The 20393-nt window shown below is 35.5% G+C and overlaps 1 protein-coding gene across 1 annotated transcript in view; it reads left to right on the forward strand.

Annotated features, from left to right (window-relative positions):
• Positions 1-8908: 8908 nt before the first annotated feature.
• LOC128671663 (intermembrane lipid transfer protein VPS13A-like) overlaps positions 8909-20393 on the forward strand; it is a 57756-nt gene continuing 46271 nt past the window's right edge. The window contains exons 1-11 of the mRNA XM_064436088.1: positions 8909-9022; positions 9571-9741; positions 10938-11097; positions 12926-13166; positions 13343-13554; positions 14188-14362; positions 15087-15360; positions 15430-15655; positions 16164-16294; positions 17704-17910; positions 18228-18436. Of these exons, the coding sequence (XP_064292158.1) occupies positions 9601-9741; positions 10938-11097; positions 12926-13166; positions 13343-13554; positions 14188-14362; positions 15087-15360; positions 15430-15655; positions 16164-16294; positions 17704-17910; positions 18228-18436 (1976 nt within the window). The 5' untranslated portion in view covers positions 8909-9022; positions 9571-9600. The remainder of the gene's footprint in view (positions 9023-9570; positions 9742-10937; positions 11098-12925; positions 13167-13342; positions 13555-14187; positions 14363-15086; positions 15361-15429; positions 15656-16163; positions 16295-17703; positions 17911-18227; positions 18437-20393) is intronic.

Below are 20393 nucleotides of genomic sequence, written 5' to 3' on the forward strand. Positions count from 1 at the left end.
CAAATATTATGAGCGAAGTTGGACAATAAAACTTATAGTAGGCTTTCCAAATATAACAATTTTTTTTGGTTCTACCATACAAATTGGCTCATCAGCTGTTTACAATGTTAAAAAGAACACATTGTATAAATAGGATTGCATCAAGAAAACGAATCGTTAAACGACTAATACAAAACCAGTATTAGATATCCTGATTGTTGTATAAATAAATAAATATACTATGACAAATCACACGGATTGAGTTAGCCTCAAAGTAAGTTGGAGACATGTGTTATGGGTTCTTGTGTTAATTCGTAATATATTAATGTGTCCATTGGCACTTATATAATGTGTGTGTACACTCACATACTTTCTGATAAAATATTATATTATTATCTGACAGATAAAACGAATTGCTAGATAAATCTGATGTGATTGGTTAGCCCTATCCAACACTTGTGACACACATTTTTTAACGCTATCTGTTCAATATATTATCTGTTATCTATCTGTTCAATATGTTACATATAGACATTAGTCATCAATATTTCTGATAATTTGTCAGCAAGCGGTGAAATGGTATGTTTACATTATTACGGTTAATTTACACACTCATATTATTGAGACACCCTGTTATATTAAATTCATGGTTAATGTGTCCATTGGCACTTTTCTTACATAATTTATTACATGCCTAAAAACACTATGTGTCTTTTTAATCACTACTACATTCTTAAAGACTATTACTGTTATGTAAAGTTTATTATTAAAATTTAAAAAACCCTGTTATAATATGTTCGTTCTTGAATGATGTGCCCATCAGCAACGGTTCGTTTGAGTTTTCTTTGAGATTACTTGGGTAACGTACAGACAGTACGTTATGACGTTTGCCGATATGATTTTAGGTTTACCTCTGTTCCCTTTTATTTCCTGTGTTTGATGAGTTTATTCAAGATCTTCTCACCATGTCGACTCGATTTTTTGCCTCCATCTATTCAGTACTATGTTTTCTAATAGTTATGCTTTTCCAAGATCCTCTTTTTAAATTTATTAAAATTGGAAAATTTATCTAATTTTCCAATTTTATTATTATTGATTGACATTCTTAGTACAATGTTGGATGAAGACCTTCTCCCCGTGTCTCCACTTGTTCCGGTCGTTGGCCAGTCTCATCCAGTCCGGTCCAGTGACAGCCAGAATGTTGTCGAGCCAGCGTGATTGCGGCTTCAGCCTGTCGCGTCTACGCGGCACCCAGTGCAGCACAAGGGCGCTCCAGCGATCGTCCCTGACGCGCGCTATATGCCCTGCCCATCTCCACTTTATCCTACACATTTCTTCCGTTACCTCCATCAATTGCTTCTTCTTCCCCGATTTCAGTTTTATTCCCATTTTCGACATAACTATTTCCATGCTTTTTTGAAACAAACGCACGTCATTAATTACTCCTTCAGTCAGGGCCCATATTTGACAACCATCAAGTAACTTTGGGACAATTTTTGTGGCAATAATTTCAACTTTCGAAAGCAAAGATATGTCAGATTTTAAATAAGGCACTAGTTTGCTGAACCTGCTCCACGCGTATCTTATTCTTAACTGAATTTCTTGTTTGGTTTTGTTTTCAAATGTTATTCTTTGACCTAAATAGGAATATTCATCAACATATTTAACAAATTTGTGCTGTAACATGGTCTTGATTCTCACTCTATTTGTTATGATGTATGTTTTAGATTCATCCATTTCTAGGCCAACAGTCTTACTTTTCACATTGAGATCTTTTAACATGTAATGCAAGTCATCATATTTATTGCTTATCAACACAATGCTACCAAAAAATTTAAGATGATTAAGATATTCTCCTTTAATTTTTACTCCACGGCGTGTCCAATTTAATTTGGAGAACAGATACTCTAGCCATACTATGAACAGGCCGACTGATGCTGGATCACATTGCTCCAATCTCCTCTTCGCTAGGATTGCATCTTTGCGAGATTCGTGGATCGTCTTAAAGAGGTTTATGTAACTGGCACTGATACCAAAAAATTTTAAAGCTTCCCATGAACTTTCGTGTGAGGTAAACTCCTTTGGCGAGGACAAGTCGGTGAATGCTATATATAATGGCATGTTGTATTCATTACAACGCTCAATTATTTGAGTTATTGTGAATAAATGATCAGTTTTGCTATATTTTGGCCTTAAACCAGCTTGTTCTCTAGACAACTGGGAGTTTATCATCGGTTTTACTCTATTGTAGACAATGTTAGTAAAGAGTTTATAGATAAGTAAACTTTTCTGCTTGTAGTTGTCTGTATTCAACGAGTCTCCTTCAATGAAGAGCTGCATAATTTCCGATTCCCACTCTTTCGATATCGTACACGAGTCAATGGTTTTGTTAAACAGTAATGTCACTTTGGTCGTGTTGTCATCAATATCTGTTAAAAATTCATCTGGGTCAGGATAATTTGATGATTTCAAACATTTTATGCCTTCTCTGATTTCACTATCTATAAGATAGCTGCAGATAGAGTGTTGTGTGTCTGCATGTTTAATCAGACATCCATTTTTTGTGTTTATCTTTATTATTGGCGTACATTTTACATCTTTATTGTCATCAACAAGGTTGTTGCACATAGTCTGTATATTGTCGTAATCGGATTCATTTCTATTATTTTTAATATCACCTTTGATCTTATATATTATCCTAAGCAACGTGTGGTTGTTAAAATCATTGATTTTATATTTCGCTGCGTTTATATTTTTCATGAGTATGGAGTCGAAGTTTTTATATAGTTTAACATCCCGGGAGCACATAGTCCATTGCTTCTTTTTAATGAAAGTATTAACTATACTTAAGTGATGTTTATTGCAGTATTTTATAAGCATTTCACCAATGTCGCTTCTATTATCTATATAACTCGATTTGCTTAAACTTTCACCGTTTTCCTGGGTGGTTTGAAAAATTGGCGACTTAAATTCTCCTAAGATTAGCGTGTCAAAAGGAGTATTTTTTAGACTATTACTGATGTCATCGTAAAATATTCTTATTTCTTCTTCTGATGGGTTATCATTTGGTACACACACTTGAATGCAACATATATCTGTGTTATCAAAGTTCAAATCTAGTCTTACTACTCTATTCGACGTATTGATGAAGTTTTTTACCGAATATCTCAAACTTTTTCTGACCATAAATCCAACTTTGCTTCCGCAATGGTATAACATAGTAAAATTTTGGTATTGTATTTTATGATTGACTTTTATATTAATTTCGGATAGACCGAGTATGTGGATCTGGCATTTAAGCGTTTTCAATATGTTTGCAATATCAGTTTCCTCGTAGACACCTAGTGACTGGTGAGATAGACTTGCTATGTGCAGGTATTGATCATCAGTCTTAAGAGCGGTTTCGTTTTCCGCTTTGACATTTTCAATATACTCTTTTTGTTCTATTGCTTTTAGAAATTTATCAGCCATTTTTGGTGTGTGTTGCTGACAGAGCTACACAAATATCTAAAATACAGACATTAGGGATATATGTGGAATTATTGCTGACTCATCCATCGGAATACCAGTTGCTGACTTGGCCACCAAAGTAGTATAAACTTCACTTTTTTGCCCATTCACTAGTTACTCGTCTTTGTTTCTGCTCTTATATATTATTTCGACTACTCAACTACGCATTGGACTCGACCCATCTTCCAACATTTTCCATCCATACTACGGTTGATAATTGAGTATAGCCTCACATTTTTTTTTATTTTGCGAATGCGCCAAGCGTTTATACGCGAGGATTGTTTTCGTGCAGCGTACGTGTTAATTTCATATTTATATAAAACCGGTATAATTACGGACCAATTAACAGAATCGTAATTACTTCTGCCGCGAAATCTCAATAGGAGATGCGGCGCAGTTTATCGAGCGCTTCCCACGAAAGGCTCCTGATATGGAGGCCGTATTCACACTGGTTGTGTATATCTATTTATGTAAACTAAGAGGTTTACATTGCGCATTTACATGCGTAATTGAAAAGCATTATAAAGACAATAGTGCAATGTTTAGACACCCGGATACGCCTCATGTATAGATCGATTTGAGAAAGGTCTTCATAGTTTTTCGGCCAGTATATATGTAACGTGTGATTGACTTAGTAATTGGTTGGTATTTTAGTATATTACATAGTTATTAATAGTCACGTAGAACGTTCAAATTTAGAATTAATTCGTAGAATTTACACTAAGTACCCTTTAGCATTCATTCGGATCGCGTTTTATACCAGTGTAAATGTGTTATGTAAGTATTAGTACTTATTCCAGTAAATAACTTAGCTGTCTTGTTTTGACGTTTAATAAGATATGTAGAAAATTTATTTCCGAATAAGAAATTAGCTGAATAAATACTGTAGTGTGTTAATACATTTTACAAAGATAAATAGTCCAAAACTTGAAATACGTCTTTGCGTGTAACAATAATTTCAGGTCCTGTTGCTCATTCAATACATAGCAGATTATTTCCAAGATTTTCAAATATTATTCTGGAAAATTCGATGCGTCCTATAACTGTGAACACGCCCTGACGAGCAGCAGAGTTGTCGCAAGGCGCATGCGCGTACACCTCGCATGCGCGCGCCCTGACACCTGTCAAATGAGCCAGTACCAAGTGCGGCCCACAACTTGACGTCACGAGTGAAAAATCCCATCGCAGCCTGGGAAAAACCATGTGAATTAGGTAATATATGTTATTTTTCCACTTTGTCACATTAGGTTTTATTTCTTTTTTGTATTTAAATATATTTTTTTTATTTTTTATTACTAAGGCAGAGTCAACACTGATCAAAGTAAATTTATTTGTAAGTGTAAATAAGTATATTAGATAAAAAATTAAAACAGTATTTAAATTGTGTAAGTTTAATTATTTTTAAGGTAAGTAGCTATTACATTAGTTCATCTTAAAATTCAATATGAAGGATGCGTCCTTGATATATTGGTATTCTATTTATAGCACGATATGATTAAGTTTCAATTAAGTACTTATGTTTTGCGCCTGCTTCGTGACCTTTTACATATTCCATAAACATTTGTTCCATAAAGTCGGTTCCCTCAGTGTCAGTCTTCATAGTCATAAGACTGCGTTCAGTACCTATTTTGGGTCTATAATAGTTTAAATGCTTATGATATACATGTCACACATGTTTTTTAACAATTTTTTAGAATAATGATGAGATAATTTCTATAAGAATGTTATAGTAATTATTATAATTATAGAAAAAATATGCGATTAATGTATTTTTTGATATTAGTAGTATTTATAAAATTTAATTTTAACAATGTAAACTTATGTAGCGTCATAATTACAATTAAAAAACTTCAATTAAAACAGTAGAAAAGGCAAAATATATTAGTACCTAAAACATATTTCACACTAGCTCCGTCCCGGGGCTTCGCTCCCGTGGGAATTTCGGGATAAAAAGTACCCTATGTGTTATCCAGGTTATATTCTACTCGTGTACCAAATTTCATAACAATCCGTCCATTAGATTTTGCATGAAATTAACAAATATACACAAATCATCCTCATAAACTTTCGCATCTATAATATTAATAGGATCCTACTAATATCCGACATTGATTAATCTATAAATTAATGATTATTTCTAAATCATAGACATAGTATGTATTCGTTCATACTAAAGTAAGTATATTAATACATTACATTTCGTCTGGGAATTCAAAGTTAGTAGATACTTGGCTAGAGTATGTCGAGAAGAGCTTAGACTTCAAAGCAAAATAGATGACCAATAAGAAAGAATGAAGACGTATCTCCTATTCGGCGCCCGGCTAGTGTTACATAAAAGATTCGACTCAATTTTAAGTATAATAAATCTTATAAACTTTATTTGAATCGTACAATGACAACTAAGAAAAAGAAAGATTATTTGAAATGAATAAATCCTTAGTTTATTTATTTTAAGTGATGTGAAATATATAAATAACAAACGCAATAGTTCATGAACACTTCGTGAACTTTCTTCAAGTGTAGTTATCTCCTGCAAAATGTTTGATTTCGATGAAATTTGCTACTAAGGTTAGAGCTGAATCCTAATTATTTATTACAAATGCGAAAGTAAGGTTTGTTTGTTACCTCTTCGCGCTTTGTCTATTCGACCATTCTACTAGAAAATGTGCATACATGTAGTTTGAATTACGAACAATACCCGTGGAAAATGTATACGGGCGAAGCTGCGGGTTAAAACTAGTCTGAAATATTACAAAGCGCGAGAAACTGTCAAAGCACGCGTCCAAAATAATGGAGTCATATTAAGCTTTTAAGGTATACAAGGCTAAAAATACATTTTCAAGAACAACTTGATTAAAACTTAGTATGAATAGTCGTCGTAATTGAATATTCCTGTATGAGTCAGATACAAGTCTGCAGGAATTTAAAATCGACTGAGAATAGTCTCGTAACTATAGTGACGTTAGAGACTATATATAGTCTCTTAAAACTCAACAGATGTCGAACTGTGTTGATACAAAATCGACTGAGAATAGTCTCGTAACTATAGTGACGTTAGAGACTATATATAGTCTCTTAAAACTCAACAGATGTCGAACTGTGTTGATACAAAATCGACTGAGAATAGTCTCGTAACTATAGTGACGTTAGAGACTATATATAGTGTCTTAAAACTCAACAGATGTCGAACTGTGTTGATACAAAATCGACTGAGAATAGTCTCGTAACTATAGTGACGTTAGAGACTATATATAGTCTCTTAAAACTCAACAGATTTCGAACTGTGTTGATACAAAATCGACTGAGAATAGTCTCGTAACTATAGTGACGTTAGAGACTATATATAGTCTCTTAAAACTCAACAGATGTCGAACTGTGTTGATACAAAATCGACTGAGAATAGTCTCGTAAATATAGTGACGTTAGAGACTATATATAGTCTCTTAAAACTCAACAGATGTCGAACTGTGTTGATACAAAATCGACTGAGAATAGTCTCGTAACTATAGTGACGTTAGAGACTATATATAGTCTCTTAAAACTCAACAGATGTCGAACTGTGTTGATACAAAATCGACTGAGAATAGTCTCGTAACTATAGTGACGTTAGAGACTATATATAGTCTCTTAAAACTCAACAGATGTCGAACTGTGTTGATACAAAATCGACTAAGAATAGTCTCGTAACTATAGTGACGTTAGAGACTATATATAGTCTCTTAAAACTCACCAGATGTCGAACTGTGTTGATACTCACTAGCAAAACTTGTCTCTGTTCAACACTATTCCGTCTGACCCACTGAATCGGAAAATGGCGTAAGGTATCGACTTGAAGGATAGTGATTTCTAATTTGCTGTTTACAAGATAGCGAAAATATTACTGAACCTTCTTTGCAAGGTATGGTATAAGCCGTGGTAAGGTATCTTGATACAACAACAACGTCAGGACCTTGTTGTGTTTGTAGCTTGTGAGAAATAACTATAAATATAAAAATTGACGAGAAAAAGTGCCTGTGAAGATCTAATTTCTGAATAAATGATTTGAATTTGGTACTATAATATATATTTTTTTATTTATTTGGCTCAGTAAACAGTATTACAATAAATAAATGATTAATTGTAACACCAGCAACGCTAACCACTAATTACTACAAAGTTTGCTTAATTTAGAATCCGATAAGTTTGAGATACAATGGCAATGAAGATTTAATAAGTTTTAGATAAGTTGACATAAGATAGCGAAACTTTAATCAAACAAAAATAAATTTACATTATGAATCAACAAAAAGGATTTACATTGTAAATCAAAATATTACTTCGAAAAGAAAAAGTTCGAGATGATGTTTTAACTTTTAAAAAATATATTTGATAAATATACACATAATTCTTACATATTATGAAACAAATTCCTATGCCGCTATCTGTTCGCAATAAACTGAAAAACTACATTGTTTTATTTTTATTTTATTTATTGTAAGGTATACACAACAGGTTACAATCAATTTAAACATATATAATAACAAAAGTTATGAGCCAGACTGTGACCTAAAAGCGTGTACACACAACATGACAAACATATGAAAATATAGTTCCACAAAGTAACTAAAAGTGCTAATCAAACTGTTTTTCTTTTATCTTTTGTTTTTACATACAATTCCTGTTTTTAATTAAAACCATTGTAAAAATTAAAACTAAAGTAGGTTAAACATGATATATTTATAAATAAATTTCATAGCGTTACTAACTACGACCTCCGTCATTATGGTATAATTCAGCATATTTTTCCGAGCAGAAATAATTTGTATGTAAATGATACAACTTCTTGTTAACTGGGAGAGTTTTAATAAACTCACGTACTTTGTTGAGTAAGATTTTATTACGAGTGGTAATTATGGTGGTAAATCCCAATGGGATTTCATGTTAGATTTTTTGTAGTACTATCGATTCTATTCATTTAACAGTCACAACAAGCTGTTTGTTTTCATATATTTACTCGATTTCGACGACCTCGGTGGCGCAGTGGTAAAGTGCTTGCCTCCGAACCGAGAGGTGCCGGGTTCGATCCCCGGTCGGGTCATGATGGAAAATTATCTTTTTCTGATTGGCTCGGTTCTTGGATGTTTATATATATATATATGAATTTGTTATAAAATATAGTATCGTTGAGTTAGTATCCCATAACACAAGTCTGGAACTTACTTTGGGGCTAGCTCAATCTGTGTGATTTGTCCTAATATATTTATTTATTTACTTCGCCAACTTAATTGGTCGGAGTGGAAATCCTGAAAAAAGAAATTTTCAATAAATAAATAAATGTCTCATATCTTTGCTATGCATACAACGGCTAGACCTACCCCTGATAGTCTATCGCTATCGATAACAACAGATAACAATTTAATAACAGCGTATTACGCATATAGTTTACAAGGTGTTTCGACCGGGAGGTGATTGATATTACTCTGTTACCGATTTCTGTGTTTGTTCAGTATGAACAAGAACTGAAAGCCTGTGTTTACTCCCATGGGATTGAAAGGTCTGGTTTTATGATTGGTTTATGCCGTAGAAGACATAAAAGCTTGATTTTATTTGTCATAATAATATATCAATACTAATTTCACAATATATCTATCTAAGTATGTTTCTTTGTTTATTAAATACCTACATATTTGTTTCTTTGTTTGTTTGTTACTTCTTTGGCAATTTATTTATTTATTGATGATCATGGAATCTGGTTTTATAAGTTAATCATAACTTTAGGGCTAGCTCAATTTGTGTGATTTGTCCTTATAAAATTAAATTAAATAGATTATAATCAAATTAATTATAGGAACATATTGGACATTAAAACGATATTACTTTTGTCAGAAATTCTGCCCGTATTCTAAATTAAATAGTGATTATAATGTCGAGTTGTATTATGAATAATTTTTTTTTTAATTGTTTTGTTTAATAAACCTATTCCATATTTTTTCATATGTCGTTGGCCAGACTCATTTAGCGAAAACGTACACTTAACTAAAAAATATTCCGTTAAACTTATTAACTCGCAAATTTAATTAAATATTCCTTTTCTTCGTACAGGTCGCGAATTAGTACCTGAACCTATTCAACATGTTCGAAGGCGCAGTGGCCGGTATCCTCAACCGGCTGCTGGGAAAGTATGTGCAGGACTTGGACACGGAGAACCTCAACGTGGGCATCTTCTCCGGGAGCGTCAACCTGACCGACCTGAAGCTCAAGCCTGAAGCTCTGGTAATACGTCAGCTCGGGAACGTTCCTCAGTATGATCTCATGCCTGTAGCCGGCATCCTCCATGGGCTGCTGGGCTAGTACGTGCAGGACGTGGACAGGGAGAACCTTAACGAAATCTGGTAACACGGTCAGCTCGGGAACGTTCCGCGGCATGATGGTCTGTAAACTTTAGGCTACTCAGGTTACTCTGATGTGGTTTGTACGATTATTCAAGGCATGTTTTGTAATCTAGGCAGTAATCTTCTTTCTTTTCAAATGTGCTAATTGCTTACACTAGTGTCAGATTTCATCCAAGTCGCCTAAAGGTTTCTGACATGGATTTTACGTCTATTTACCACTAATTTTGCCATATATATTAGTGAACAGTCCACAAGTGTGCAAGTTTCACCACGATGTTTTCCTTCCTATGGAAGCAATAATAAAAGAGAATCAATGGAAGTTTAAAGAAGAACAATGACGTGTAAAATGCATGAGCTTGTAATTATTCTTATTCTTCATTTTGGAAACATTTCAAAAAGCTTTTTAATCCTTGTTCACAAAGTGCCGACAGAATTTTAACGTTGGTTTAACCTTCGCCTGTGCCTGTGACATTCTGAATTGTTAGCTTTTACTCAAAATTTTACAACATAACTTGTTGAATATGATTTATTATTCCGAGAAATGTTGTAACGAATTGCGTTGGTTGGTTGGTTGTGGCTTATACAAAAAAAAAATATGATTATTATGACATGAAATAGCCAATCTTTTTTTAGAATTTTGCATAACTTGGAATTTCAAAACTTCGCTCCGAAGCCCATGGTTCGCGTTAACAATTAATCATAAAATGTTGACGTTTTGTCTATGTTATTACAACAGGCCGCCTGACAGCAACCCTGTTTGGAAATACTATTGTTGCCTATCAGCTGTTAAGGCTATGTGTCCCTTAGTCGCCTCGTACGACATCAACGGGAGGATATGGATTGGTCCTATTCTAGGGCGTGAACCCTCGCCTCTAATCATTCAAGTATTTATTATATCGCTACAGCACTTCGTCTTAAAAATTGTATGTCTTTTTGTCGTCCATACTATTTAATTACCATGTTTTGCGTATGTTACATGTACAATATTATGCTGAATATTTGTTATCTATTTACAAAGGACCGTATTATACGTTATGGATCTTTAAGGAGATACAAAATTAATGATTTTCCTTACAGTACGAGCTAGACCTGCCAATAGATGTGAAGATCGGTACCATCGGGCGCATCAACCTGCAGATACCGTGGGCCGGGCTGTACACCCAGCCTGTCATCGTCCACGTGGAAGATGTGCTGGTGCTGGTCGGTCCAGCGATATCTAACAGCTGTTTCGATCCAGGTAGGAGGGTCATTACTAGAGCCTTAGCGACCGCGAAGTCATTACAATTTTTCAAATTTTAACATAAATAATAATTCATTTTACCTACTCTCTGACCTTATAATAATTAATTTATCTGTACTGCGGATAATGTGAATTTTGTGAATGATTGATTCCTTCCTTGAGAAAATTGACAGATATAGGTATATAATGATATATGTATAGGACGTTCCAAACACAAGGTTGATTGAACTAAAAGTTGTAACAAAAACATTACAATAATTCTTATTCTTATTTATTTATTCTTATTTATTTATTCCATTTTACAATAAGACATTGTGTCGGAATTAACATTAGGCATACAATTAAATCATACAAAATAAATAATAATAAATAATGTCCTATCCATATAATAATTTACAATTTAACATTTACTAATACATTGTTAACATTCACTTACATAAAAACAATTAAAAATTCAAATTCGTCATTTAAGTATTTATAAGTCATATTTAACCTATTTAACATTCAATTATGAAATTTGTGTCATCAAGTTAATTCATCTACTGCATAAAAGCATTTGTCCAATAAATAAGCTCTCAGTCGCGCCTTAAATACATTTACGTTAGTTATTAATTTAAAATCGCGAGGTAGTCTGTTAAAAAGTTTAACTGCTTGGAATTGAACGCTTTGCTCAGTTATTTTTAAATGTGGTATAAGGAAATTTGGAATGTCTTTTCGTCTAGAATTCAAGCGTTCTATCCTTTCACCTTCGGTTTCATACTTATCTAAATGCTTAACTAGATTTGTAAGTAAAATGAAAATATACAAACACGGGACTGTGAGGATTTTTAAATCTACAAAATGTCTTCTGCAAGACTCCGTTTGATGTTTACAGAGCATTGTTCTTATTGCCCTTTTTTGTAATATGAACGCTTTTTTTAAATTATAATCATAGCTTTTCCCCCAAAATTGGATACTATATCTCAAGTGAGCTTCAACCAGTGCATAATATGTCATTTTTAATTGTTCCAACGTCAAATCCTCCCTAAGGCTTCTTAGAGCATAGCATGCAGAACTTATTTTGCTTTCTATATGTTTTAGTTCTTCCTTCCAGTTCAGACAAGCATCAATATGTATACCAAGGAACTTCACAGACTCTGCAAGATCCACACGCTCATTATTTAACTTAACCTCCAAGACATCCTTATTCCCAGCAGTGGTTTTAAATAGTATGGCGGTGGTTTTTTGCAGATTTAGTTTAAGGTTATTGGCATTGAACCACTCAGAAAAGGCCACAAGTGTCCTATTGACTGTTTTATTAAGTTCCTCAATAGTTTTTGCGCCTATAACTGCATTTGTATCATCTGCAAATACCACAAGTCCGATATTAGGTATGACATTATACATAAAGGGTATCAAGTCATTTGTAAACAATAGGAAAAACAATGGCCCTAAAATAGATCCTTGTGGTACGCCTCTAATTATCTTTGTCAACTTAGATTTACTTGTTTTAACAAAATTATTCTCTGTACACTTTAGTTCAACGTATTGGTATCTATTTGTTAAGTATGACTTTAACAGTTCTAGAACCTTGTGTTTAATACCATAAAATTCTAGCTTATTTAGCAATATCTCGTGATCTACAGTGTCAAATGCTGAGCTCAGGTCCAGAAAAAGTCCAGCTACTTGACGATTAATATGTCCAAAACTTAAATCAAGTTTTCTAAGTTACATAACTAACTAGATTGAGGTGGCACGATCCCAATTTGATCTAGTACTTATTTTCAAGCGACTTCAATCGAGTGTGCTTTTAGCCATGACTGAAGTTTTTAAAATTCCTTTACAGAAAGAGAAAAACGCCTGATGCGGGCGGCCAAAAGGAAGATATTGCAGGACTTGGAAGCCGAGAGCGAGATACTGAAGGGCCCCCAGAACTTCTTCGAACATTTGTTCACGGCGATCGTGAACAACCTTCAGATCTACGTGAGGAACGTGCACGTGAGATACGAAGACTCCATCAGCTCGAAGGACGGGCCGCTGGCGTGCGGGTTGTGTCTGCAGAGCCTTTCCATTGAGACTACTAATAGGTTAGTCATTGTTTTCCTCTCTCTCATCTCCGCATGTTCCGTTGGGGCTGTGGCGTCGTGAACCCCGAGGTCAGCGTACAAGTATCCTTGAAATGTTTAAGATTTGTACATGGCTGAACTCCAAAAATAATGCCCAGCTTCCATCGATTATTTCTGTAGTCGAAAAATCTTTTCAGCAAATGGAAGCCATCGGTGACGCCCCCAAACGCGACTACAGTGTACCAAATGCTCCGAGTGGAGTCCCTCTCCCTGTACTGGAGTCCCACAGCCACCGCTCTGGACGACCACGAGACCGCGCACATCACGCCGATACAGTATTACAACTGGAAGCACTATATGCTGACCGGATTGCAGAATTTCTCCATGCACCATGAGGACTTCGAGTTTTGTGAGTATGAGTATCTTTTTTTGAAAATGTTTCGGGTATGAAAAAATAAGTGGTATAATAATATAATAATTTCTTTATTTCGGACATAATCAATAAATAAGTGTTAAAATATAAAAAAAAAAAATTGTTGAAAAATTCAGGAATTGAAAAGGGTCCAGGTGGAACCCTTCGGGACCACCAGATTTTATATAAAACTTTGACTTGAGGCCTCCTATATAATAGTCACTGTTAAACACACGTTACGACTTTCAATGTTATTGAAATGGCCCTTGAAAACGCCAAATTTTGCACAAATCCGTTTCGTGTGATTAGTTTTAGTAAAATCTGAAGTGACTTCGCAATCAATGCGTACATTATTGAAATGAAGCCTCTTTCGATTCACAACAATCTAAGCTGTTTTGTTGAGTATTGTTTTTTTTTTATACCTACTTATGTTTATTTCCTTCTTCGTATGCTCTTGTCAGAGCAGTTGTAGGATTTGTTGGAGACGCGCAGCTCTCCATTTGTTAATATTTCGATTATATGTTTTAGTTATAGTGTAGTCTAGAAACCTGTATTGTTGGTGAAAAAAAGTTTTTTTTTAATATGTGTAAATTTGACAATTAATTTTTAAAGTGTCAATTTTGCCCTCAGTACTGAAACCCTTATCGTGCAAAGTGAAAGTGCTCATCAACCGCTCGGGAGAAGCGAGGGTGCCCCGTCTACTGGTGGACGCGGTAATCCAAGATAGCGCATTGCAGCTATCCCGAACCCAGCTGCTCTCGATACACAACCTGCTGGACTCTGCGCAGAGGATCAAGCTGAACAGGTGGGATACTATAGCTACTCGATAGGATCATATATAGGTCCGCTGTAAGGATGAATATTAAAAATTAAAGTTTCAAATTTAACTTTAATTTTTAGTATTTATCGTTACAACGGTCATTGTAAAACTCAGTTTTGATGTGAAAACGATATAGTCTGTCAAAACTTTTAATTTTTAGATCGCTTGTTAACTTTATCAGTGTCAATGAGATCAATCACCATATGACGTCTCAGTACCAAAGACAATATAGATCAATATGTATTTTTGATTTTTTATACTACTAAGCAAGGAAACAAGCTTGCGGCTCACGAGATGGTAAATGGTTGGCGGACTCTTCGAGTAAAAGGCCGTGTCCAGGATAGATGTTTATTGCGTGCGAAACCGGGTGAAGAATTAAAGAGAAAGAAAGGCGGCCTAACCGCGTACATTGCTTATAAAGCATTGATTAAGCGATATCTAGTATTATCGTCCATTAAGAAACGAATTATTATGATTTCTAAGTAAACCAAATAAAGCAAATAAGAATTTCTAAGACGATTATGCCTAGATGGCGCTTTTTACAATTTCAACAATGGTAAATACAGACGTCTGCAACCGAGGGTGTCATATGAAATCTGCCGGACTTGAGTGAAGATTTTCACTTTTTTGAAGAACCCCATGATGTAATCTCTATGGACAATCATGGCGTGGAGTCCAATGGTTTACATTTCAATGTACTTTTTTCTAGAAAATACCGCCACCACCACCCCGGTGTACCGCTATCAAAAGACATAAAAAAATGGTGGCTCTACGCCTACAACGCAGTCCTAGAACAGCGTGTACGTCCATTCACGTGGACGTCGATAAAGAAGCACAGGCAGAATTACAACGCATACAAACAGACGTACAAGAGTACGTTGAGGAGTCCTAACGATACAGAGCTGAAGCTGGACCTGCAGAAGTGTGAGGACAGCCTGCCGATCGTGTCGGTGGTTATAGCGAGGGAACACGCTAAGTTTGAGGTTAGTAAACATACATGCAGACGAGTTTAAAATCACATACTAATGATTAATATTTAATTTTTCTATCAGCTGCTGTCGCAAGAACCAGATCGCATACAAGTGGTGGAAAGCGAGATAGACTGGTGGCTCCCGACCCTAGAAAGTGAGGAAGAAACTCATCGCAGCTCGCTCTGCGTGAAGTCTGGGCGCAGCGGCACGTTGTGGAGCCACCTCTCCAGTCCTGAGAAGAAGAGGGTCTGTGAGCTGATAGGGTATGTGGAGGGAGAGCCCAGGGATGTCTCCAAGCAATGTATTGGTGAGTTATCAACTACTTTTAGGACAATGACGATAGTGTTGTAAATTATAGAATGTAATTCTGCCGCCGAGAGAGAAATGCATCTGGCATTTTTTAGAAGTGAAAACTTTAATAATAACGTTGTGCATTTTTGATCAGGTCACGTGTCCTGACGCGAGTTTAACATTTTTACCCATCACAAAAAGTGCACAACACCGCTAAAGAAGTTTTCACTTCAAAAATGTCAGGTCTCTTTTCCACTACTGGGGGCAGAATGCACTTCTCGTTCATCTAGAATCATTAAATATGGCAAGAAGTTAAGGGTTTACAATACAGATAAAAGAAAATATGCGTAAATATTGACGTACATAATAAAAAAGTTAATTTTACGGAACTCTCAGTTCGCGAGTCCAACTCGCACTTGATCGGTTTTTAATAATATACAAAAATATACTACCAATACAAACCAAATTAGTACGAACTAATTTGGTAAAATATTAGTATAATGTCCACAATGTTATGGTTTCAGAGCACAAACTGAATCTAACGCTAGCCAATAGTTCCCTGACTCTGATGAACAGGTGTAAGGAAGTGATGGTCGTCACTCTCACCCAGTTCCTCGCCTCGTTGGAAACTAGACCTTCGGCTAAGGCTTATAAGGTATGATTTCTCATTAATTGGTATTGGTTGATATGATTACAAATATTTTCTATGGTTATTTACAAGTATTTTTCCATAAAGAAATAATAAAATTATTTTTGTAATTCCTAACCCCAATAAGCTAGTTGCCAATTTTTTGTTTTGATAACTATTCGAAGGCTCTTATATCCTTAAAAACACCAGTGAGAAAAATACTGTGACAATGACAATACTTTCAAAGATATGACAAAAATAAAATCACACATTTTTGGACTCGTCCATACGCTCCATACTAAATAACACGAACAAGTGACGTCACAACGTGCGAAAATGTTCACGAAGAAAGATATGTTTGTTCGACAGCTACATTAGATATTACGTTTATGGTGGTTGTTACAATTTTTTTGTTATTTATGATTTTTAAATTTACTTTTGTGATTTCGTAATTTTTGAAAATGGACTTTCCAACCAACTTTAAATCTTCGTATTTAGTTAGATCCAGCTGCATTGTTACAGTCTATGAATTATCATAATGATCCTAAATATATATATTTTATCTAGATTAAATATATTTTTTACAATTCTCTGACCTTCGCAACTACCCTATTAATCAATACGTTTCATTCTTGTCTCGGCTCTTCCCACTAGTTTTCTTTTCTTGTTTTTGTAAAATAGCTATTGCTAGCGGCTTCGATTGTGGGTAAAAGTAGCCATGTCACGATTTAGCTCTTCAACTGTTTGCACACTAACAATCACAAATAAGTTCACCATTGCCATTAAGCTTTTTCTTTAATTTCTGTTTTTTTTTGTGTGCAATCAAATTATTTGAAACAAAATGTTCAGACCTCCAACCAATTTTTTGACCATCAGTATCAGACGACTTTGAAACTTAATGTTACTTAATAAATGTTAATAAATAAATAAATATATTAGGACAAATCACGCAGATTGATCTAGCCCCAAAGTAAGTTCGAGACCTGTGTTATGGAATACTAACTCAACGATACTATTTTTTATAACAAATACATATATAGATAAACATCCAAGACCCGGGCCAATCAGAAAAAGATCATTTTCCATCATGACCCGACCGGGGATCGAACCCGGGACCTCTCGGTTCAGAGGCAAGCACTTTACCACTGCGCCACCGTGGTCGTCAAATGTTTAGGATTAAAGCACGCATTGATTAATTTTTTGATATATCTGTAGTGTTTGGCTATATACACTTGATCCCGTAATATAACTTATATACTTCCGTAGCACTGAAGCGGCACTGTTCGCGGTGCGGCATGGCGCATGGCCGTTTATTAGTTAGCTACAACGGTGGACCATTGATAATGTGTTTGCGATGTACAGTTACGTGCGAGGATGGGACACGTAACCTTACCATATGCTATATTAGCATCTCTTGAAAATAAATACATTTTCAGCTGTCAGTCCGCGCAGAAAGCGTCGTAGTGGAAGGAATCACCTCTGACGGGGAGCTGGTGGCCCTCGCCAGCCCCGAGAGGGGCGCGGGGGGCGCCGCGCCCGCCGCACATCTGCTGGCTTTGGACTTCGAGAGGAATCCCATAGCTAGCGACGCCGATTATGGACTGTGTTTGTCCTTGGAGCCGCTGGAGTTAATGTATATTGAGGTAAGATTATATTCATTTTTGTATGCTCGTTATCCGGAATTCGTTCATTTCATTTACATTTCTGAATATTGTTCTTGTCAGTGTTATTTACTTTACTATCCTTAAATACCTTCTATGAAGATTTTATTAGATTTCATATTTGGCCACTAAGTGTCTTATTATTCACAGCATAAATTATGGTTATCTATCAAGTTTCATCAGCTATGTTGCAAATTGTCAAAAACAAATAAAACCTTATACCAAATAACGATTTATTTTGAAAATATTTTTCGCTATCTCGACATAATTTAATAGGCTTTTAAATAATAATTCTACAGCACTCTGTCACCGAGCTGATAAACTTCTTCCAAACTCACTCGATGACGTCCGAAGATCTGCTCGAAGAGGTGACCCACGCGGCAGACAAAGCCATAGGCATGAGCCGGTCTGTGCTGGCGTACGCCGTCAGCCGCAGGAAGGTGTTCCAGCTCAATGTGGACATCAGGGGACCTTGTGTGGTCGTGCCCGAACACGGTTGCGTTCATAAGTAAGTCTGCCTCATCTCGTGTCTCTTTCACTGTGAGTGTGCTGTCTCCCTCGCAAGAGAAGCAGGTATGACCTTGTATTGCCGTGCTTCAGCAGCTGTGTGTGTTCATAACTGGCTCTATTTGTTGTCTTCCTGTTTAATTTTATTGGTACTCAATTTTGAAGCTGATGTTTTCAATCGATTGAGCTGATTTTTTTATTTTTAGTTATTTATTTCATCATCTTACATGATCGATAGTGCAGCTTAAATGTTACAGCCTGTAACATATCAATACATATAATAAAATTGAAGAAAGGTCAAATTTGTACATTTGTTCATGGAATATACTTAGTTACTGATAAAAATTTCCAAAACTATATTTTCGTCATCTATGTCTGTCTGTCTGTCTGTCGGTCGGTATGAAGCGCATCACTCGAAATCTACTGGACCGATTTGCTTGAAATTTGGTATGTAGGTACCTTATATACCGGGTTAACATCTTAGATACATTTCATCCCGGTAAATGGTCAGGTTCCCGTAGGATAATTGAAATACTAATTATGAATCAAAAATGCCTCAGAATGCCGGGTTAACATCTTATAGACATTTCGTCCCGGAAAATGAGGAGGGTTCTGTAGGAAAATTAGATACATTTCATCCCAGTAAATGGTCAGGATCCCGTAGGATAGTTAAAAAACGAATTATGAATCAAAAATTCCTCGGGATCCCGGGTTAACATCTTATAGACATTTCATCCCGGAAAATGAGGGGGGTCCTGTAGGAAAATTAAAATAACAATCCACGGAGCCGATTACTTTACATCTTTGTAGAGAGGTGTAAACAGAATATAAACAAATTGTTTTTATCGATTAAAGTCTGATATAGATATAATGGGCGCAGTTTGTATCTATGTATCAGTTATAAAACTCTGCAGTGACTGAGTGACTGACTGACTGACAGGCAACATACACCCGAAACAGCTGGGTGGAAAGCCTCTCTTGGGGCTCATCTACATGCCAAATTTCATGGCATGTAGATGAGCCCCAAGAGAGGATTTTTGGAAATTCTACTCCGAAGGGGGTGAAATCTGTAAACATGAAAGTTCTACACCGTTGAAGTTAGTGACTTGAAAATTTGGATTTTGGTTGTTTACAACAAAGTAATGAATACGTGTTTCAGATTTTTCTGAAAATTAACCCTCAACCCCTTCATAAGGGGGGTGAAAGATTGTATGGGACTTAATACAATTTTCAAGATAAAAAGCTGAAAATTGGCACACTTACTTTTTGTAGTAAATAACAGTAATAGTAAATACAAAAAATGTTAAATTTACGTTTGTGCTTAATAAAAAACCGGGACGTAAAACGTCATGGAAAATGGGACGGCACGCGTTGCAGAAAGCGGGAGTGGGAGTCGGACCGGGAAATGGGAAGGAGACACGTAGTGGGAAACAGGACGGGACACATTGCAAAAAACATGATGGCACAATATGTAGGAAATGGTACGGGATATCTACTTCACATTACATAGCAGGAAGCGGGATTAGACAAGTTTGCGCGGCGAGACACGCAGCGGGAAAAGAAAATTGAACTAAAGATGAGGAAAAATGCGAATTTGAATCATATATGTTTACCAGTCTTACAGAGCACGTGATAAAATTACAGAGATTTTGCTATGAAATTCACGCGGGCGAGGCCGCGGGCAAAAGCTAGTTATATGTAAATTCTCTCCGTGTGATTTTGTATACACGTTTAATTTGGATGACCTTAACCGTGCACCAAGGATAAATTTATTGCAAAATCCAAATCAAATTATTTATTATTATATATATTAGGACAAATCACGCAGATTGAGCTAGCCCCAAAGTAAGTTCGAGACTTGTGTTATGGGATGCTAACTCAACGATACTATATTTTATAACAAATACATATATAGATAAACATTCAAGACGTGGGTCAATCAGAAAAAGATCATTTTC

Source organism: Plodia interpunctella, chromosome 8 (genome assembly GCF_027563975.2).
Source record: "Plodia interpunctella isolate USDA-ARS_2022_Savannah chromosome 8, ilPloInte3.2, whole genome shotgun sequence".
In the NCBI taxonomy this organism is placed as follows: domain Eukaryota; kingdom Metazoa; phylum Arthropoda; class Insecta; order Lepidoptera; family Pyralidae; genus Plodia; species Plodia interpunctella.